Genomic DNA, 23,511 nt, shown 5'->3' with positions numbered 1-23,511 from the left:
AGGTGAGGTTCGTTTTTTTCCATGCAATATGTTTTTCTTACGATTAGAAATATCAACAGGAAAAAAATTTTAAGGGAGAAATTTAGGTACCCAATCTGCATTATTGGTCCGCCAAAACAAATTTCAAAAATAATAAAAAAACGCGCGAAGAGAATTAAATTCAATAAAACCGGAATACTCAATACATTTATAAATTTGATATATGAGAACTTTGATCTATACCTCAAAACTGATTCCTTGAAATTCTACTCAAATTTTGACAAGAAAAGGGTACCAATCCGCCGTAATTACGTATGATAAAAAAATTCCTACTTGGTTATAATCGATGTCACTATATCATATCAACCTTTCCTCTGGTGGTGGTTTCAAAACATGGTCCAACTCCACCCGAGGATTACAAAATTCTTGGGCACTTGGACTGTAGGTACCCCTGGTAGCTCTCTTACTTCTGGCAACATTGACCAATATCACCATACCAATAGCGAGACCAACGAATACTATTAGTACTAGGGGTACGACTACGTAAAGAATGTTGAATCCACCTTCACTTACACTAGAGAGAAGCTGAAAAAAAATTATAATGATTCAAGTTCAACCATCAACCTCCAGGGTACTGATAATGATTCAAAGTACTAAGCATTCTTAGTTGATTTCATGGAAATTTATTCATTATTTTCGGGGATGCTAGATACATATATAATATAGGAGGTACAAGGTAAACTGTGCTTGTTACATCCTAAAAATAATCTTAACAGAGAATTCATTATCAAAAAATATCATGTCTTATATTTTGAAACCAATTAGTGAAAGATAACCCACAAAGCAAGTTCCATACAAGGAAATGATAAACAATGCTTAACACAAAATTGTATTATGAAGATAACATTGAATAGAAAAATGTGAATATCATACTTTCAAACCCATTAGTTTGCCAAAACGAGACTCCTTTCAGTTGTGTGAATATGAATACTCCAACAATACAATTTCTTCAGACGTTTTCCTATAAGTTTTATTTCAATGGATGGAGGTAAGTACTGATTTCAATTGAAATGGACGAACGCTAACATCACTTTACAGCTAAAATACCGCAAAAAGTCGCAAAATTTCAGCAAGATTATCCGTATCCGCAGTTTAAGGAGCCGATTGATTTTGATGGAAATGGAAAAAACGGTTTTTGAGTTATAGGTATATTTAGGAAATTGTAAAACTGGATCTTACCTGATAATCTGTACAATTTTCACCAACATAATTATCCCTACAGCGACATTTATAAGCTGGTTTGTTTGTACAGTCAGAAGTACAATCCCCGTGTACGCAAGGATTGGTCCCAAAACATGGATCATCAAGAAGACACCCATGACCACATTTGCCCAAGGGATTAAGGCAAATGCATCTGAAATCACCTGGAATATTGCGGCAAGTTCCCTGACCACAAGCTAATGGATCCTCACACTCGTCAATATCAGTTTCACATTGTGGCCCTCTGAAGCCTGAAGACAAGCATGAAATTTAATAGAACAAGTAATTTAATTAATTAGTTTGTTGTAAGATTGTTCAATTTTGTCATTTGTTGTAAGTAAGATGAAGGTTACGTTTGTTAAGGACCCAAAGGTCGAACCAAATTTGTATTTAGGTTAGGTGAGGTTAGGTTCTTTTAATCATCTTCAGTTGCAGTTGCAGACAGACAAGATATGAAAAAAGTGGGATTTATTTTTATTTTTGGAGCACCTGTAAGGCATAAATATGGACTCTGCTGTAATTACTTAACAAGATCAGATTGATTGGTATGGTAATATAAAGAATCCGTAAAGCGTCGAAGCAATTTGATCGATTTTTGACAATTTTCGATAGTTTTATTCATCCAATTTCGCGAAACTGAAAAGGGTCTCTTCAAATGATTGTAACATCGCAGTTGACTTCTTTCTAAAGGGTTTTTAAGTAAATACATATCACAAAATTTCAAAATTGACGCCCATTGCGATGTTACAATCATTTAGGAAGAATGTTGATCGCTCGTTATAAAGAACCTATAATTATGTAGCTTGAATAAAATCAATAAGTGAAATTGCTGCGTGTGCATCGAGTTCATAGCGTTTGTGATTTGGACGAGACTCCTACAACTGATAAGAGGAAAATATTTCAGAAGGTATTACGTCTTCAGGCAATTTCGTTGAGCTACCAACATGGGCGTCGCAAGGGAGTGTTTTGTTTCGACTCCTAACGGCTGACAGAATTTCTGCGCGTGCGCAGCCTAACGCGACACCTAGAGATAAAAATGGACGCATTGAATAGATAGAGCATGATAAGTCGCAGATATTCAAGAATATGATGATAGTAAGAAGATTATCCCAACTGAATTCCAAAGTTGTGTTTAGGATACCTTTTCCTGGAATGATTAAATATATAATATCGAGAAAATGAATATTTTTTTCACCTAAATAACCTCATAAACCGCTAATATAAGCAAAACGCAACTATATGTAGGTTTCTATGGACGGATTGAATAGATAGAGCATGATTAGTTGCAGATATTCTACGGGCCGTAGACAAATCCAACAAATCAAATTTCGAGACACACATTCTAGCCGATCTTGTGTAATGGTGCAACTAACAAAATGACGACTCTTTTATATAGTAAGAAATGTTGTATTTTTGGGAATAGTAGGGAATCAATCATTTTCTGTGGGCAATAAAAGATAAATGAGCAATACCTGGACAATGGGCCCTTCTAAAATGTCGATGAGTAAAGTAAAATTAGATATAATCATTTTTAAAACATACAACCATTGCTAATGTCCCAAACCTATTCAGTTAAACATTGATATTTTATGATATATTATGTATGATGATGATATTAAACTATTAAACAACAATCCGTGTCATTACCTGTGCCAGTACAATTACATTTGTATTTATTTATTTCATCAATACAAAGACCCCCATTTCGACAAGGATTCTCCCCAGATGGCAGCACACAATCGTCAATATTGTTCTCGCAGTATTTTCCGTCGAATCCCTCCTTACAGTCACAGTAAGGGATATCTTTGGCGGTGTTGCATTCTCCGCCGTTTTCGCAGTCTTTCAATTGGCAGAATGGGGTATCACAGAGAGGCCCTTCCATGCCCTCTGTGCATATGCAAGTGAAGTTATTACCGGTAACTGGATCTGCAAGATTGAAATGGTAACCATTAGCACTCACCAACCTAAAAATCATTCCAAAAACTCACTTGATCCAGATTTACAAGTGGAACCATCCTTGCATGGCTTATTGTCACACGTTATAAGAAGAGGAGCTTCACATTGTTTGCCAACAAAATCTTCAGGGCAGTTGCATTTAAAGGTACCGATCAAGTCGACGCACGTACCTCCGTGCCTGCAAGGATTGCTAAGACATTCGTCGATGTCAGTTTCACAGCTGAAAGATGAAAAGGATAGAAAACCAAATCGAATCAATGTTCACGATGTGAACTCACTGCTCTCCTTCATATCCAATCTGACAGTCGCATCTATACATGGCTACAAGATCCACACAAGTAGCATTATTTTGGCACTGGTTATTCAAACATTCGTTTATGTCTATAGAACAATCGTCCGCAGCATAACCTGCCGGACAATCGCACTTATAGGTATCCGCTGGACTGATGCACTGACCCTGGTTAAAGCAATCGGTGTCGTAACATAAAATACAATCTATGCTGGGTTTCGATTCAGAAATCAGTTCGTAGAACTCCTGGGAATAGTGACTGTTCGACTTGAGCTCCTTGTTGGTGAAGAATGGTAGGAGTAGACCACCTATGCGGATTTCTCCCAGACAACCCTGCAACAAGTAAAATAGTTTTCTAATGCCAGATCCGGATAATTTTTTAAACCATTTAAATAGATAAAATTGTCACAAAATATCTGTCAAACTGAAGATTGGAGCAAAATGCATGGACCTTTATGATCATAGGAATGTTGGTTGAAAATAATGTAGAGTAAAGGAAGAAATAGAGGTCGTTGAAGGATTAATTAATTGAAATAATTGATTAAAAACAATTAATTAACATTTCTTTTGATTTAAATAGTTCATCATCAAATTATTCAATTAAAATTATCAGTAATTAATATATTTCAATAACTGATTGATTTAAAGGATTAATCGATCCAAATAATTAATTTAAATGATTAATTCAGTCGAATAATAGGTTTAAATGATTGAAGCTCTAGAGTCATGGCATGATTAATTAATTGAAATAATTCAATAATCAAAATTATTGAAATAATTGATTAAAACAATTAATCAACATTTCTATTGATTCGAATTATTAATTAGTTTGCATTAATCAATTTAAATGATCAGTAATTAATGGATTTTAATAATTAATTTTATTAATGTACAAAAAAATTTAAATTACCTTGAATTTATCAGTTTTCTTATCCTTATCCACTTTGTATAAGGTAACTTCATCTCTGCTGACGTCGAAATTCTCCAACGAATTAGTGCTCAATATTTCTGTAGTGCTGTCAACGGGAATATAACCCGTCATATTGTCTGCCTCGTCGATAACTTGTTGATAGTCGAACGTTTTCTCATCACTTCCAGCCACAAATATTTCACCTTTGGTCAACAGGTAAACAAGAGCGCTGGAACTGAAATTCTGCACTTCGAAGTTTGGATTCTCATCGTTCACATTCTCCTGTAACACGTAAAGAATTGTTCTTCAAGAACTTTACCCGGTAGGCATCCCCGATCATCAATTACCTGAAAACCGCCCTTGAATTCGGTATCTTTGAATTTGAAGAGAAGCGTCAACCACTGTCCCTCGAAGTTATCCTTCTTGAATTTCCTGCTATCCACGACGCCATCTAAACTCCACTCCACGACGATATCGTTGTGATAAACGAACACGATGAAGTAATCGTCCTTGCTCTTCGCGAAGAAAACCGTTCCCCACGATCTGGTCCTGTAGGTTATCTGCATCTGATCCACCGATTTCGTAGAGTTCGGTAAGATCGTCAGACTGTACCTCAGAGGTCTGGTGGTCGCGTCAAAAGAAGCGTTCGCGATACACTCGAACCCGTCCTCCAGGTTCTTGCAATCGGAACCCTTGGGACAAGTTTCGATCTCGCAGAATTTCAACTCGTTGCAATTTTTGCCCTTGAAGCCTCTGGCGCAATGGCACCTAAGAAATAAGCCGTTTTAAGGTTCACCGTTTCGTCGTTCTACGTGCGATACTCACTGATAGTCATTCCAGGTAACTTCACATCTACCGTCGTGCAAACACGGCTTGTTTCTACACATGTCATCCGTCAATATACCTTCTTTCACCAGATCTTTACTGAAATTGACCATACCGAACGGTGGGGGTATGTTCAGATCTTGCACTCTGAGTGGGAAGAACTCCACCACCATAATGGTCGAACCGTTGCTGATCTGAAGTGAAAAAGATGATCGATATTTCCACCAGAAGGAAACCAATAAAGGAATGAAAAACAATTTCAAACTATCTTACTTGCACGTCCTGTATAATTCCCTTGAAGTGCACACTGCTTAAAGCGGCAATAGTGGCAGCTGAAGGTGAAGTTACAATGTCCGGTTTTTGCAACGTTGCCAGACTTTCCGCCTGCCGTATCGACCTGACCTGAGGTTGGCCCCCAAGGAACAAAACTTGAGCATCAAGAGTGGCGGTTGCTGGAAGGGTTTTTCTAAAATATTCAGTCCCGTTCAACTTGACTTGAACCAACGTTATATTCCTGACAACCTAAAATACGAATATTAAGTACCTAACCCCGATGCATTTTCCCACCATTAAATTACCTCAATCAAATGGTTGTAACCATTATCCAAATGAACACCTCCAACCGTATATGATTCTGATGTTCCGTTGAACTGTATGCTAACCATCAGTTCACCGCCTTCTAATTGGGCAGCAATGTAAGTGTCATCAATGGTGTTTGAAGAGCCCATGCCGGAGCCCAAGTAGAATATTTGGCCCTTAGATTGCCTCGTCCTTATGAACATGCTTATATCCACGACAGACCTAACTGCTCTTCTGGCATAATCTGATACTGCTACCGTTACTAATGAATCGGTTATGTTTTCATATCCGAAAGTGGCAGCAGTAAAATCTGAAATAATGCTCGATTTATCAAGAGATACTAGAAAACTGAGAAGACAACGAGAGTTTTTGAACGTGAATACGCCTTAGAAAAAGGTAGTATACGAGGATGATAGATTGATATCTAATTAGCCTATAACAGTTCCATGCATAAAAAAAAATATTGCGAACGAACAATAACTCATTAGAAGTGTCAGTGTGAAGTTTGAGGTCAAAAAGGTAAACCAGAGTTACGCAATAAATTAAAAGAAAGAAGATGTCCACCGAAATTGTGAAAATCGAAAAAATTGGAGTATCGAGCCATCATCAAGTACCTGTATTTAAAAGGGTTAAGAGGTAAGCAGATTTCCGAAGATATGCCTTATACCCTTGGTGATCAATGCCCGTAGTATGCGACCGTGAAAAATTGTACTGCAAGCTTCAAAAGAGGTAAATTTTTCATTGAAGATTATGACCGATCGTGAAGGCCAGTTTCTATGTCAGTCCCCGAAAATATCGATGCAGTTCATGACATGATTTTATCAGACTGTCGAATTGGGCTGAAACGGATATTTGAAGTACTGAATATTTCATACGAACGCGTTCATCATATAGTTCACGTCTATTTGGACATGAAAAAAACTGTTGCAAAATGGATCCCCAAATGTTTGACCAAAAGCGTGCAAGGGTAGAAGCATCGCGTGCGATCTGTGCTCGATTTGAAAACGATGTAGACTTCTTAAACCGAATTGTTACTATGGATGAGACTTGGGTACATTTCTACTATCCAGAAACAAAGCAACAATCGATGGAATGACGACACTCTGGTTCTCCAAGACCTAAGAAGTTTTCGTGACCAAAAATCTGCTGGAAAAGTTCTTGCTTCAGTTTTTTGGGATTGCCATGTAGTAATCATGATTAATTCTTTGGATAAGGGTGGAAAAATAACCGGAGCTTACTATTCGACATCACTGACCACTCCTCGGGCAAAAATTAAAGAGAAAAGACGCGGAAAGCTATCCAAAGGTGTTTTTTTTGCAAGACAATGCCCCTGAACACAAATCTCATGTTGTAATGCAAAAAATTCGTGATTTAGGACTTGAATTACTAGAACACCCCCCTTATTCACCAGATTTGGCTCCATCCGACTATCATCTCTTTCCTCAACTGGAAAAAAGTTTAAAAGGTTGTAAATTTTCTTCCAACAAAGAGGTAATAAAAGCTGTGGAGGTCTGGTTTGCAGAGCAAGAAGAATCATTTTTTTGAAAGGTCTAGCGACGTTGCAGTTTCGCTATAATAAATGTATCCAATTAAGAGGAGAATATTTTGAGTAATAGTTCTATAGTAGGCTAAGAATTTTTCAAATATCCTCGTACAACGTCCAAACTCTCAAGTCCGAAAGATAAGATATACATCATACATCACTGTTTATTCAAAATGATAAAAATACTCACTATACTGACAAGTGTTCCCGAGGTAGGGCCTTTCGCACGTACAACTAAACTCCCTCCACTTATCCGTACAGTGTCCTCCCGACTTGCAGGGGTTCGGCTGACACTGCGGCGTCCTCTGGCATCCCTTCTCCACCTCCATGAACGAAATGTTCACGTTGTCCTCTTCCGGAAGTATCCACTCGCCGTTTATCAACACGTCCTCGATGCAACCGACCAGGAACGGCTGACTATGCGTCAATTTCCTCAAGTTATTGGGGATACCGCCGATGTAAGTTATCGGGAAGGTGGTAGACGAGCTATTGAGGTTCTCGTTGAAATTGATGACGTTGATGGTTTGCTCGTCGTTGGCGGAGAGCACCAGGTGCGTCGAATTGATCGCCACGAAAACCCTCTGCCATTCGCTGTTGTTCAGGTTAGAACCGACGAAAGCGCCCTCCCATTTATTGAGCAGGCTCGAGTGGAGGTTCAGCCTTCCTTTGGACAATTCCAAGATGTAGTAGGTGAAACCTTTTCCGATAGCCAACAGGCCATCACCTAGGGTAGTCTTGAACCTGAACTGGATGTCATAACCTTCTTCCCTCGAAGTATTCACCATTATCTGCGAGTTCTTAGACAGTGACATGGTTGTCACTTTTTCACACGTGGGTCCGTAGAAACCGTTGTCGCATGAACAGTTGAACTTATGCTCGGTCTCGTTGAACAGGAACGGCTTACAGGTGCCGTTGTTCATGCAAGGGTTGTTCACGCACCCGACCAGTTCAACCGAGCAGTTTTTACCGCCGTAGTTCGGCTCGCAGCTGCAGTAGTAGTCGGCCCTTTTATCGACGCAAACGCCGTTGACGCAAGGATGGAATTTCTCGCATTCGTCTATGTCAATGTCGCATCTATCGCCTTCGAAACCGTCGTTACACTCGCAGGAGTAGTTGTTTATGAGGTTCTTGCATTTGCCGTGTAGGCAAGGGGAGCTTTGGCATTCGTCGATGTCGATTTCGCAGTTTTTCCCGATGATCCCAGCTTTGCACACGCACTCATACCTGTTGAGAATATTGAGAGTTGACAAAATAAAGAACTAAACAGGTAAAACACAATATTTCAACTTGCTGCTCAACACTTACCCAGCAGCGTTGTTGTAATCAAACTCTCCCCTGAAAATTTCTGGCAGCATTGCATCAGAACTCATATGAGAATTGTACAAGGATAAGTTACTCCTTTCCAAGCAGGTCCCATCGAACTGACAAGGATTGCTCTCACATTCGTTGATATCTTCTTCGCAGTTTATTCCTGGAAAAAACGCATGGTAAATTCGAATGATCTAAAATATAAATAAATTCTTACCTGTGTATCCACTGTGACATACACACCTGTAGCCCTTAACTAGATCATCACATTTTACATGATTGACACATGGGTTGCTCAGGCAATCATCGATATTAATCTCGCAATGTTCACCTGTGTAACCAGTGTCTGTACAGTTGCAGGTGTAGCTGTTCAGGCCATCAATACACACTGAATTGTGTCGGCAGGGCGAAGACTGTAATCATCAGGAAATACTCTTCATTCAATAAGGCAAATTTGTGATCAATATTAAGACTATATTATTAGTATTTCACACAAAATGGCATCTTCTTTCTTCGGATGATGTTATAGATTTTGTGATTGTCACACTCACCTCACAATCGTCCTTATTTATCTCGCAGTTCAGTCCGGTCAATCCAGGCTGACAAACGCAGGTGTAAGCATTGATTCCATCGATACAGGTGGAGCCCATAGTACACGGGTTGGAATCGCATTCGTTGATGTTGACCGAACAATCTTTCCCCGTGTATCCAGGTGGGCAAACGCATTCGTACTTGTTGATTTTATTCAAACATGTCGCGTTATTTTGGCAAGGCATAGAAAGGCACTCGTCGAAGTCTAAGTTACAACGTTCGCCTGTAAAGCCTGGTTTGCAGTAGCATTGAAATCCTCCTTCGGTGTTCACGCATATGCCGTTGTTGCACAAGTATTTTCCCTGGGTGCATTCGTCGATGTCCTGGTCGCAGTATTCGCCTTTAAACAAACATTACTGTGATCTTCGATTCAAGCATATTCAACATTTGTCACTTGACTCTCTTTTGTCACTTGACGCTCTTTACTCTCTTTTCTTTTGTCTCTGCGATTGTGTGCCCGACGAGCCGATCAGCGAATTTAGAATAAATTTTGTGTTACGAAGGTAGTGCTCTTAGAAATTAATTTTTATTTCTCGATGTTTTCCGCGAGTGCCTTGAATAAAGGAGGTAGGTCCCCGTCTATACCGTTCAGTTTCTTTATTAGACCTACACCGGTTACTTCTTTGACACTGCTGTACTGTATCGCTTTCTGTTATCTTTTATCGCACTTTACCCTGTTTCGCGAGTCTGACTTTTCCCTTCGCTATCAGTCATGGTGCGTAAGCCCTTGGGGTATTTAAGAGAAAGTCCCGTCAACCCCCCTGTTCGCGTTCCCGTTTCATTAGTGTTGAAATAGAAATCTCTTCTTTTCTATCAGTCATGGTGCGTAAGCCCTTGGGGTAGAGAATAAGAGATACCGCTCGTCGTCAGTGAAATCCCGTAGTTCCGCTCAAAATAGACCTTTTCTTCGCTATCAGTCATGGAGCGTAGCCCTTGGGGTAGCGAATAAAAGTCTCGAGTAGATCCGCCCTGGTTGTGTTTCTTTCATTTCTGGAGAAATTTTATTGAACAACCTTTGATTTTTCAATGTACCCGGTATAAACTTTATAAAGTGCTCGTGATCGGATCGAATTTCCCGAATGTATGTTTGCTGATCGATACGCTCATATTTCATACCTACACATATTTGCGTTGTTTATATAATCAGTTTACGAAGGTGTGAATAAACTGGTACATAATTTGATTTTGACTACTTCGTTATCGCTACCACCCTAGATAGCAGCGGACTCTGTCTCCGACTAGCAGCTACTCTGGTAGGTTTGCTATTCTCCCTAGTGAAAAGAATAGCTGGCGCCCGAGATGAGTTTTCTCCGAGGAAACCACGTTACAAAAATGGCCATCGAGCAAAATTTGACAGCTGACAGCGAACAGTGTATCGGCTGTGTATGAAGGTTGCGAGCAATACGAATAGTATGCCAAAAATATATGTAGAAGGAAGAACTTACCCATATATCCTGGCGGACAGGAACATTTGAAGTGGTGGGGCGTTATCTTATCAACAGTGCAGATGCCGTTATTGGAGCAAGGTTCCCTGGCGCAGGGGTCCAAATCGATGGTGCAATTGTCTCCCCCGTATCCGGCGGGACACCTGCATTCGAACGCGTTGACCAGATCGACGCATACCTTGCCAGGCGCGCATTGCACCTCCTTGCAGTCGTCTATGTTGACCTCGCATCGTTCGCCTTCGAATCCCAGGGAACAGTTGCAGGCGAAGCTGTGTTTGCTGGCGCCCAACACGCAGGTCCCGTTATTTTGGCACGGTTTCAACTCGCAGGCGTCGTAGGGCTTCTCGCATCTGCTACCCATCCAGTCGGGGGTGCAGTTGCAGGCGTAGGAGTTCACCTTATCTACGCACAGACCTCCGTTCAAGCATGGCGAGGAGGAGCACTCGTCCACGTTCACTTGGCACAAGCGTCCTGAAATTTCCATTCGTAAAATTTTAGTGTAACCTCTCGTAGGTTGAGTTTGAAATTGAGTGCCACATTTCGAATAAAACTGGATGTGCTCCAGGTTAAATAATACGTGAAATGGTGAGCCATAGTCTGTTCGATTTATAGAAGCAATGACGTCACTCAGGCAGATCAACTGAGCTAAGCAATTTACTGATAATACCCTTCAAGTCCTCAAGCCTAGAGAATTTTGAAAGCTTGTGTAGCCGGTCTTCCGGATTGGAATATAAGTTTAATTTCATTTTTGTTGTAATCATCGAATGAGTTATGCGATACTTATGTCGGCGAATAAGCCATAAACCGGTCTACTTGCTATTCTTTCAATCGATGAAGGCAATTTTTCTGCAGTTCACTTCTCGATTTGGATTTCTACTAGTCTATTTTCGTTGTTTTTATAAAAATAACGCACAATAATACTTGTAGTGGTAAATAACTCATGTCTGTGAAAATCATTTTTCCAGTTTAATTAAGGATTTTCATCAGTTATCTTCCACATAAATTCAATAAAATTGTAGTAATATCGATGAAAAAAGTAGATTCATCATGTTAGTCGAAATGAGCGGATGAAGATGATAGTGGTTAACAAAAACATAAAACACTTAACCTAAAAGATGGAGAGGTCATTGAAATCATTTCATAATACTTGAAATCGCAATACCAATTGTAACATTGAGTAGACTTGAGTTTAATACACGTGATTTGTTTTCAATAACCTCTCGTCGCATAAAGAATGAGACTTGTAAAGCAGGAGAACTGCTCGAGTACCTGTATAGCCTTGTGCACATTGACACGTGAAGAAATCGAACAGATCCGTGCAAGTACCCCCGTTTAGACAGGGGTTACTAGAACATAGATCCAGTTCGACGTTGCAGTTTAGGCCTGTCCAGCCGACCTCACAAGTGCAGTAGTAACCACCCAACTGTGAATGAAGCGAAAACTATTATCTAGTGTGGTTCCCAAATGGATGGTGGGGTGATCAAGCCCCCATATGACACTGATGCATGCTAGTTCCTGTGGATTCGAAACTTGTGGAAAGAATGTGAACTAATGTGTGATGTGGGTGATTTGTGTAGATGAGGAACGATCCGTTATAAATTCCAAAAGTTTGTAGTTTCTACGACAATATTTTTATTGAAAAGATCATGGCCCAAAACCTATCAGTACAAATTTCAACCCAATATTGCATATATTATGAAATTTGGTATGAGTTTTCGCGATGAATGGTATGAGAAACTTATTAATGAGTTCAATATACACTTCCAAACTAACTACAACCAACCAAAATAACTACCACTAACAATGAGCATTAAAGAAATAGTTTATGAGAAAATAACAGTTCCCAATCAAATTGATCGCAAATTATAAAATTGATAGTTTAGATTAAATATATCAACAAGTTTTGGAACTATAACACAAGTTGAAGCAGAGCTGCATCTGTTTTTAATCATTTATACTCATGAAGTGTTAGCTATCATCACTTGCTTGTGTCAATTGTCATATTGAATTATTATCGAACTATACAGAGTAGGTAAAAAGTAACAGAAAGAATCAATTTTTCCTATGAGCTACCCTGTGTGCCTGACAAATACGATATTCTCCAATTTAAGGGAGTAACCTTCACATCATCAATAGATACCTTCTCTCTGACAGTTTTTCCTGATTCTCCCCACATGTTTCGATCCAGGGAAACACAAATATCACAATTCCATGACAACTTACATAATTCTGGCAGCTGACTGCGTGTGCGCACGGCTCATTCTCGCACCTAAGGTGCGTTTCGCAACTCGAACCTGTCCATCCGTCGGCGCAGGCGCAGCGATACCCGTAAGGGTCGCCAATACAGGTACCACCGTTACGGCACAGGCCCGGTTCGCACAGGTCAACACGTTCGCATGCTTGGCCTTCATAGAAAAGCGTGCAATACACATATCAAGCGCATGAAGCTTCCATGACAGAAGAAACAGTGGGCAAACACAGAGAAAGAAGCAATCGTTGGAGGAATGTCTTTCTGTGCTCAATTACAACGGCTAATAATGTTTAATAGCAACATACAGGGCTATCCATGGATACTTGACGAAATCATCTATCGAAATTCTTTTATAACGGAAAAACATTCAATTTTATCCACCACTATGGATCTTCGTTAGTACTATATTGAAATAATCGTCAGGATGCAAGAACGACATTCCTCCCAGGGCCCAAAACATCAAAATTGCAAAAAATGAACACCAGACAGCTGACCCCAGAATACTCACCGATAAAACCAGGCAAACAGGAACAATTGAAACTGCTCCTATCGCCCAAACGGCTGCCAGCGCAAATGCCTCCGTTTCGGCAAGGGTTAGGGACACACACCGGATCCACAGTGCAATTCGGGTAAATTCCCGGATGGTCGTGCTTGCAGTAGCAGCTCGACCCTAGGTTGCCGTTACTTCGGCATTCTCCGTAAGGGGAACAACTCTGCGGTGTGCAATATTCGCTGCGCATGTCCAATTCGCAATTGTTTCCTTGGAAACCCATCGGGCACCTACATTCGTAACCGCCGGGCTTGTCCACGCATATACCCCTGTTGTAGCAGGGTTGGGATTGACATTCGTTGACATTCTGGAAATTTGTAGAAGAAATGCTTGAGTACTTACTGCCTACGCTTTCATTTTACAGAGTAAGAAGTAACGCACAGATTCAAGTCTTCGGTATTCACTATTTTGATTCCATATCTGTGATGAATTGAAATATACAGGTTCGCCATAGAGTTATGGAGGATGGTAGCTAAACCCTATATATTATCACTCAATTTGATTGTCGACGCAAGACTCAATTCAAACAATTTCTCAATATCCATAATTAAACACAAAATAAATTTCAAGAAGCAATTTTAAGTCAACTTTAAACAAAAACGTAGACGAAATAATGGCTCATGGTCCTCATTCACTAACTAACAATGTTAGAAATTATGGCAAAAATATCTTTGGATATTTAAAACTATTTCCCTTGTTATTTTCGCACTTTTGAAAATCGTATTTCTAGGTTATTAATGAATTTAGGTATAACATATTGTGGGCGAACCTGCATATTTAAATATTTAGATTTTGGACTGCCTACAACTTCAATATGGGTCGTTATTTAGATAACTGTATCTATAAATCCAACTCAATCTTCTGAAAAACTATAATTGTATGAAAAACCATAAACAAAGAGATTCCGTTGATTGAAACGAAAGAAATATTTCTAATTAAACCAATTAATTCGAACTATTGATCTGAACTAGCTGTGAAATCTACCTTAGATAATCCCATTACCGGCAACGAAATAAACAACACCAAGATTTTGTGCATAATTAAAACAATTTTCACTTCTTCCACTCGCACTCCACAATATTTACTTCTTATACTCCCATTGCACAAGAATTACTGAACAATTTTTCCGAGCACTTTTTGCAGATGAATATGGAATTATATTTCAATTCAAAAGCAATACCAAGATCGTTAACCTAGAGACCAATTTACGGTATTTCCTCATGAATTATTGAAGTAATATTGTTCCATTTGAGTGATACAGACACATTCTTATCTACCGAGCAAAAATTGTTTGTTCCTATTAGACGAAAATAGGAATTTCATAATATTCAACTAAACTTTTCAAGCATGTAGAGATTAATGCTATCAGTAGGAATTTTCAGGTGAGTGATTGAAAAAATGGCACTATCATAACCATTGTTTATGTTAAGGGCTCCTTGAACTCAAACAGTTAGTGATATAACGAGGTTATACTGTGTGATATTTAAAAGGGCATTAAAATAATAAAAGAAATATCACAACAATAGCGCGTTACGCCAACTTTAGAATGAAGATTCAACCGTTTTTAGGAAAACGTACTTTGAAATCTACACTTGTACTCGAGGTATCGAATTGGATACTGATGCTATTATAGTGGTCAACTAACACATCCTAAAGAAAATCAGGTGACTCAGTTCCTAGTTTACAAATGAACTCGAAAACTAGTCCAAAGTCAAGAAACACGGAGTAGAAATAGACTGAAATTCACATAACCCCAATTAAACGGCTTTTGCACTTTCAAAACAATGCATAGCATAGATCTGCAACTGAAATAAGTGTAAAATAAAAAACAGCTACATACATATTCGCAGTTTTGTCCACCAAAACCAGGTACGCACTGGCACAAGTAGCTCCCGTAAGTATTGAAGCAAATGCCACCATTGTGACACGGATTATTCAGGCATTCGTTGACGTCCTTATCGCAGAGCCTCCCTGTATACCCAGTATGTGCGCAGTTGCAGGTATAATTGTTGAACCCATCCACGCACAGTCCGCCGTTCTTGCAGGGGCTGGAGAAGCATTCGTCTAGGTTGATGTCGCAGTAAGTCCCTTTGAAGCCAGGTTTGCAGTTGCAGACAACCTGGTTTGTGCCGTCCATCACGTTGCAGATGCCGCCGTTCAAACAGGGGTTGTTCGGAGGTTCGCACTGCGGATTGATCACGATCTTGTTCTCGCAGTGCTCTCCGGTGTAGTTCGGAGGACAAGTGCACATGTATTCCCCGAATGTGGAGGATTCGCATTTTCCGCTGTTTTTGCAAAGAGGCGGTATCTTTTCGCAAGGGTCACCGAGGTCTATCTCGCAGTTTTTACCGGTGTATCTAGGATGACAGGTGCACGTGTATCCGGTTTTGTCGTTTATGCAGGTGCCTTGGTTGAAACAGGGCTTGTTGAGGCAAATGTCGACGCCTTCCTGTTGATCCGTTGGCGTGCCTGTGGTACAATCCCAAAAAAGGTGAAATCAAGACTGATATCAAGTTTCGCTGGTAGATTACTTACAGCTAAAATCGGTCAAAGGGCATGGTTCAAAAATAACGTTGTGGCTGGAGCTTATGATGCTTTTGTCGAAAACTATCGATGGTCCTTCTTGTATGCATCCATTGAACTGTTTCCCTATCAGAAGCACCGCAGCGCCCTCATTGTACAAGCCTGGACTCGTCAAAACTTCATGATTGTACGAAGCGTTTGCGAGTAACTGAAAATTAGGTTAGTATTCAATACTCTATCGAATAAAACAGGGTATTTTTTTTCTCATACCCATATTTTGTCATCTATGGCGATTGTTAGGTTTCCCAACGTGTATTGAAGGTACACTGTGTGCCATCTGTTATTCGTGTAGTTTCCAGCAATCCTCTCCTCAAATGTCTTCCCAGAGGTTCTAGCAAAGAATATCATGCCCTCTTTCTTGACAACCAATTCGAATATTTCATCGTTCTGTTGTTGGGAGAATAGATTACCGCCTACAAGAAAATATCATGCCTGGATTTGCTTATACCGACTTACGGGAATCGTTTGAAATGAAAATTTGCAGATATACCGAAGGAATACTCACCAACACATGTCCTGAAACTAATTCCAGTTTGTTTCTTCAATGATATGGTAGTTTGTAGTCGTACGTAGGACGATCCATTGAAATATGCCTCAGGCTGTTCTGATGGTCCGAAGTATTGAGCAATACCGTAAGTATTTCTGTTGTTTAGAAGGATGACTGAGGACAAAAATAGATAAGGATAGAATGATAGAAAAGGTGAATCTACCTCAAAGGTAAATCTACCAAAAAAGGTAGATCTATGGGCTTAGGTACTTGTCTATATCTATTATTTTAAACAAGAGTGTCTGTCAGGTCTGTCTGTAATTTTCATATAACTGATTTTTGTTTTATTTGCATATTTTCTGAACCTAATCAACAGACTCTCCCCTAAAACATACATTTCATTTTCCCCTACATTGATCAAAGTTTGCTACAATGTGTAGGCATGATATTTTCATGCCAAATTTCAACAATTTATATTCTTATTTAGGGGGAGAGCTCTGCAGAAAAAAGGATAACTATCCTAAGTAGAAAAGCTTGCACATTGAATGAATATTCAAATTAAGTTGTTCATTCGTTCGTTTAATTTTATTCTAGACTTGTACACCACAACGTGACCTACGATTCGGGAGAATTTTTATTGGATTCATTATGCAACTCTTCATAACGGAATTCTCATTCACATTGTTCATAATCTTCAAGGTTAGGTTAGAATTATTTCGTCAAATAGTTTGATGATGCTAGGTCAGTCGAATGACTTTTTACTTCAATGTAGTATCGAGAAAAAAACAGAAGAACATTTTTTCTAGCGTTTAACAGTAGCTAGAATTGATGTAGATAAGTGAATAAATGGTTGTTGATATTAATTTCACTCAAGAGAAAATGTAAGTTGGTTTTCAACTAGCGAAACATGAGAAAATCAAATTTCTACCGAGGTTTCTACTTTAACAGTGATTTCCCTTAGTGGGGGCGCCCACCACAGAAGCGTAACACTGACATGGCACATACATGACAAAGACGATGCATAATTTCCAGATATCGCACATCTGAGTGAAGTTTTAGTAATTATTTTTCATCCCCTTTGTCATGTATGTGCCATGTCATTGTTACGCTTCTTTGGTGGGCGCTCTCCCTAAGGTGGCAAAAAACGCAGTAACAGAGCCTGTACAAAACACAACTGAAAAGAGCACTGGCATACTGAAGAAGTTTATTTGTTATGTGAAATCCCGTATGATCCAAAATAGTGAAACAAGCCTAACGTGAGTTGAAATGCCGTGAAGAACTATCTCATATTAGAAAAGATTAGAGTGGTCCAACTTGGAAATGGACCCCTTCTGAAGGCCTCTGCTCTAGTCCGAGTATAAATGTTTGTCACGAATTTTTTTTAAACGCATGGCAACTCCCTTGTTACCAAAGTCCCATCAAAATCAGCTTTCCTCACACAGCTAACTTCCTTGAACTGGTCCTAAGAGATCTCATTAACTCATTAGTCGAACACTCATTTAGATAAAATTCTTGGTATTGACATTGACCATAGAGTGAACTATTGTCGCTATTAGGCCAGAAAGATTTTCAACGCCACCAAAAATATCAGGCAACAGGCTTCAACTTCATGAATGAATAGTTTCATTCTCACGCCTGTTTGACATAGTATCTCTGAGATTTATTGCCATGTCCAACTACGTGACTTTGTGGCAACGGTACCTACCTGGTCTTCAAGCTTGTAAAATTTCTGAAGCATAATAGTACAGGCGCCGAATTCATGGTTTTTTCTTCGCCCACTGACATACGATATTTTGGCAATCCTTATCACATGTGTTCGAAATTAACAGGATACTAACAAACTGTCACGATGAGCTAATAAAGGAATGGAGGGGCAAATATAATGTTTGTTAGAATCATGGTATTATACAGGTTTTTTTCCATTTCTCCCCTAGCAAAAGGCAGCCCAGCAAACATTTTTAACTCGGCCCAACGTTGGGTTAGTGCTGCGATGTTAGAGTCGGTATACTGCAAATAGTGTCACATCGGCCGACAGCCGCCCGACGGACTATGAGCCGACATGTTGCAGAGTCTGCACACCGCAGATCCGGCGACGATTCGACTGTGCAAAAACACATCGGTTTAGCGTCTAGACTATGCTTCAAATACGCTCCTCAAATTAATCGTTACGACGTCGGTTCAGCTTGTACAAAATATTGGAAGAATGCTTTTACAATTGATCGGCACCACGTCGGCTTAACGTCTAGACAATGCTGGGAATACGCTGTTCCAATTGATCGGTACAACGTCGGTATAATATATACATACCTGCAATACTAATGCTCGTTCTCACCAACGATCTCCAAATTTTAAGAGACACCTAAGCATATTTACGTGACATTTCTTACTACTCATGTACGATTTCTGTCTCATCAACTTTTAGAGACTTAATACCAACTCAACGTTGCTGAAATTGAATTCGTACCAGAGTTAGAAAGAAATGCCAAGTAAATATGCTAAGGTGCCCCTGAAAATTTGAGAATCGTTGGTAGAAATTGGCAAATCCAAAAAAAATTAAATATGAATTATTATATCAATAATTTCTGATCTTTGAACGTTTCTTATGAAATCTCGGAATCATTTCTCATGTTGAAGGAGATCTATTTTTTCTTCAAATATTTTTTGAAACCTTGCAACACTTATATTGTGATTAGGGAAGACAATTTATACAGCCAATTGAAAAGAATCTTCATATATTCAAACAACTTAAATATAACGATCATATAATAATATACATATATAAATACTTTGTAGGTCGAAAAAACACATAAAAATGACTAGCTTACTTGAAAAAAGAAGTATATATTTATTCACTGCTAATTATTGCCTGCTTCTTTTTCCTCCGCTCTTTTCAATCTGCCCCCTGCTCTGTCACCGGCATTGCGAAGCCAATTCATTACATGATTCATTTCCACATCAGTGGCACTTCTTGTAATAGGATTTATCCTTACAGATCCTGGATAATAGAATTTCATTATTTGTGTTTAAATTAATTAAATAAATGTAAACATGCAAAACATGTATTCAATTTAAGTAACTTCCTTACATTCAAAAATGTCAACATTTTCGACCAATACAACATGAAAACTCACCATGATTAAGCTCAACAATATTCGCCATTGCTTCTAATCCATTTTTATTATTAATTCCTACCCGACCAATTCAGGGAAATTCCTGATTCATGGCTTATTATGAGTTAGATTATTTTGCGTGTTGTCTCTGCTACGTCCTTACCCCTGTTGAGGCCAAATTTGGACAACTGAAAAATATTTGTATACCTATATAGATTTTTCTGTCTTTCAAATTGTAGAATTTTTCTCTAGAATAAAAAAGACCAAAACCAAAAAATGAAAGCATATCCCAAAGGAGTAGATACATAATTCTACCTACACATTTTTTCAAATATTCTATATAGATCATATCAGCATCGAATTTCTTCAATTCTTCGTACCTTTTTATTTCGATGGTTTTCTTATCCATTTCTATCTCTGCATTTTTTTTATCTACATGCAATCTCAGAAGATCGTTGAAGTACTCGGTTCTAATGATGTGATGGTGATGATGTACTACTTGGACCTAATATTTCGAGAACTCTCTGTTTTACGTGATGATATTCCTAACGCCTACTCCGACGTTTATTAGAAATAGAAATACCATTTTATTTTGATTTCTTGTACTCACCTGCCCTGGGACATCACTGTTACTATGTTAATACAACACAACACAACACAACAAGGAAGTTTTCAGAAAGAAAAATTTCGTCAAATAGCCTACTCTTAAAAACTATTTTATCTTCAAAACACGTGCACGCGTACGACGTCTGAATGAAATAACGCTTCGATACGGAATTACGGAAATTAGATTGTCTGGAAGCTCTTATGCAAAATCCCGCGAAATTTAAATAGTACAGCTTGACCTTATGTTAAGGGTAAAACGCGCTGAAGATGCATCTAACCGCAACCGATCCGATGAATATAAACCGCCAAGAAGTTGCTCATCTAACAGCAGCGTTTTGCCGCCGCTGGCTAGATGCTCATGTTTCGACACATCTTCAGCAGCGTAAACCATGTCCTCGGATCTTCAAAGGTCCGATGATGTGTAACAGCAGTACGCACTTCGCCAGCAGTAACAGCACACAGCCGACGATTTACCGACGATAAATGTTTGTTGGGAGGCTACTTCCTGGTTCAAGAAACTATAGGAACCTTTGCAAATACCCAATTTAGGTACCTATTGATAGTTATTTTATTATTTGAAGCTATATTCATCTAGATGTTCTGCATTGTTTCTTCTCTATTTCGAGCAAAAAGGTGAAGGGGAATAAACCAACAACATACGAACAATTGAAGGAAATTAGCCGTGTAATTACACTCTTCGAGACATCCTGAATGAATACGGCAATGCCTTTACGGCATTTATAATAATACACAGAGTAAAACAAAGGGTGTTCTCTCAAATCGAGAGTCAGTGGGTGATTTTCAGAACTGATTATTTCTACGCGCAGTAGGTTTCTTGAAGGCCAACAGCACTAGGTTCAAGACGAGTTGGCTTTACGTAATTTTTTAGCTACGTTTGTTTTTCGAGCGAAAAATCTCGCCATATCAGAGAGTTCACCTAATTCTGGGGCAATGAATCACCAGTCATACCGGTTAGCCGGTTATTTTTCAACGAGAACGCTAATGTCTTTAATCTCAATCCGCTGTCGAGTAGTAAATGCCAATCCGATATTTCATTCAATTAAATTAACAGAAGAGCCTATTCTTATACGGAGAAATTGGATGGCACGGGCTATTACGTAAGTCGGTGAGATTTTTGCGCTAACTGTACTCTATGCATAAAACTGTGGCAGGAGAACTGATGCATATAATAGGGATGGTGCAATTATTTCAGAATCGCCAAAATTTGGTGCTTAAAATCAAAGATTCGTTGATCAGTGGGTTTTTCCAAGGCTGGAAAGAAATACAAGATACAAACAGTTCTGGTCATTCCAAGCTGCCTTCAGGTTTTTTTTGTCTGGGAAATACGAGCTCGATGAAATTTCGAGATTTATTACTAGAAGAGTTGCTCTTCTAGAATATGCATTACATTCAGATCTCCGATGATTTTTTTGGGAGATACGAGTGTGGAAAGTTTCTCAAAAAGATGGGGTCAAATAAAAAATCGTCAAGACCGAACGGTTGCACTTAGGTCGATGAAATTTCGAGAAGTTGGTCTTTGCGAATTATTTCATTTCCCCCTTCGAGTAAGAATATAGAATAGCACTATACAGGGTGTGACGTTTCCAGAGTATTATCGCATCTTATGACAAAATCTTACGACACGCAGCTGTACCTATTCTAAATAGATCCTGTATCTACGATCCTTCCTCAGAGCGATGTTTCTGGTAAGAAGTCTGAAAAACTTTCACACAATAGAATCGAATCTCTTTATACCCTCTAATTCAATCTACTTAGTCGACATCCGAAGATTAATTGGCATTTCCTTCTGTTTTGTAAAATGTTTATCGGACCGAGAGTCCATTCAAGAAAACCAAGCACCGTAGGTTACAAGATTAATTGTTACCTTTTTTGTTCGTTGTTGTTGCCTTGACACCATGGTTACGCTAATTACAACATTATATGATAAAATCGTCAAAATCATTTTGCGGTTTTTCGTTCCTCTACGTACGATGAACTTATCGTAAAGAATTATTTATGAAAAGTTGCGTAATTTAAGAAAAAACCTTTTGAAATTCCCAGTAAACTTTTACATTTTATGGTGCCTTTATCAAAATCAAGTTCCTCACTTGAAAAGAGCAAGAAAATTAAACTACTGGAATAAAATTTGAACAAACGCTCTGAGAGCTGAGGATCGAAATGATAAACGACTAAGTTTATGTTAATTTTACTGATATTTCTTGGGCGCTGTTGGGTTTTGAGAAAAAAAGATAAACCAGAATTTATTATTAACAAATCGAGGTTCAAGGAACCTGTTTTTCGACTGGAGGTAATCGAGCTTTTAGGTCAGTTCAGAAAAACAGTTAATTCCTAATAAACATTCTTCAATATTATGGTAATCAAAGCCTTTCTCATGTCATACAATTTGCGTGGTTCAGTTGAATAAGTTTCCGAAAACTTTTGAGGTTCTAGATACCATAATAATTTTTGGTCCGTCGAGAGTCGATTTTTCAACCAACTCTCTGGATCTCTTGAAGCTATGAGTCATTCATCGCCGGTAACTTCCAGAACGAGAAAAGATATAACTACAAACAAAAGTCCATAATCTCAAGAATAATTAGCGTTCAACTTTCCATTCATCAAACGATAAAATGAGTATTCATTAGGAATAGAAGAAATCTAGCAATTTATTTACGAAGATTTTCGAAAGGCTTAGTAAGATCTTATTAAAATAAAATTTTAATACGGTCGTGATAGTCGTAACTGAAATTTACTCACCTGAGACTATAAATAAAAGTTGAGAAATATAGGAAATCATATTGGAAATTTCTGAAATCTATATCATCCAGAGCAGCTAATCCTTATGAAGAATCGATGAAATTCATATCAATAAAAACACAGCACAAGTCTCTGAAATCGCGAACATCACCACTAGCACAGGTTTCCGTTCATTCACAGGTGTTTGTTTACCATAGACGTACCATTGATTGTAAAACAACCTGTCACACTGACGCATACAGGTGACACTTCGATAACCTAACTTTTTTTTTTACTGATTGAGGAGAATTTGGAAAAAATGGATGAGAATTACGAACATATTATAAAAATGTTGAAAGTCTCATGTTCTGGCATTAATATTGATGCAATTTGATGCGAAATTATGATGTTCGAATTGAATTCATAATTCGGTTGAACTACTGCATTTCAATGACTACTGGTAGTTCCATTGTCCAATATCGAATTAATGCAGCATAAACGTA

At 38.7% G+C, this 23,511-nt stretch overlaps 1 protein-coding gene across 1 annotated transcript; it reads right to left on the bottom strand.

Annotated features, from left to right (window-relative positions):
- Positions 1 to 13: 13 nt before the first annotated feature.
- LOC123318423 (protein crumbs) lies at positions 14 to 23,249 on the bottom strand. The gene is made up of 23 exons (XM_044905037.1): positions 23,030 to 23,249; positions 16,575 to 16,730; positions 16,280 to 16,482; positions 16,022 to 16,217; positions 15,327 to 15,955; positions 13,445 to 13,793; positions 12,909 to 13,090; positions 11,955 to 12,108; positions 10,686 to 11,156; positions 9,201 to 9,580; positions 8,867 to 9,062; positions 8,647 to 8,812; positions 7,532 to 8,565; positions 5,798 to 6,108; positions 5,493 to 5,741; positions 5,220 to 5,413; positions 4,742 to 5,162; positions 4,395 to 4,676; positions 3,474 to 3,817; positions 3,228 to 3,415; positions 2,887 to 3,165; positions 1,219 to 1,490; positions 14 to 564 (listed from the first exon to the last, which is right to left on the bottom strand). Exons 1-23 carry the CDS (start codon positions 23,067 to 23,069, stop codon positions 337 to 339), a joined length of 6,924 nt encoding a protein of 2,307 aa, XP_044760972.1. The 5' UTR covers positions 23,070 to 23,249; the 3' UTR covers positions 14 to 336.
- Between the last annotated feature and the right edge of the window lie 262 nt (positions 23,250 to 23,511).

This window comes from Coccinella septempunctata, chromosome 8, assembly GCF_907165205.1.
Source record: "Coccinella septempunctata chromosome 8, icCocSept1.1, whole genome shotgun sequence".
Classification (NCBI taxonomy): domain Eukaryota; kingdom Metazoa; phylum Arthropoda; class Insecta; order Coleoptera; family Coccinellidae; genus Coccinella; species Coccinella septempunctata.
This window is presented reverse-complemented; position numbering and strand designations above follow the sequence as displayed.

Bases quoted from the DNA above. Each gene is read 5' to 3' on its own strand.
- LOC123318423 (XM_044905037.1), bottom strand. From the start codon at position 23,069: ATGATTTCCTATATTTCTCAACTTTTATTTATAGTCTCAG. The intron at 8,813-8,866 runs GTAAGAATTTAT...CGTTTTTTCCAG, and splicing joins ATGTCACAGTGGATACACAG to GAATAAACTGCGAAGAAGAT. The intron at 8,566-8,646 runs GTAAGTGTTGAG...TATTCTCAACAG, and splicing joins GATTACAACAACGCTGCTGG to GTATGAGTGCGTGTGCAAAG.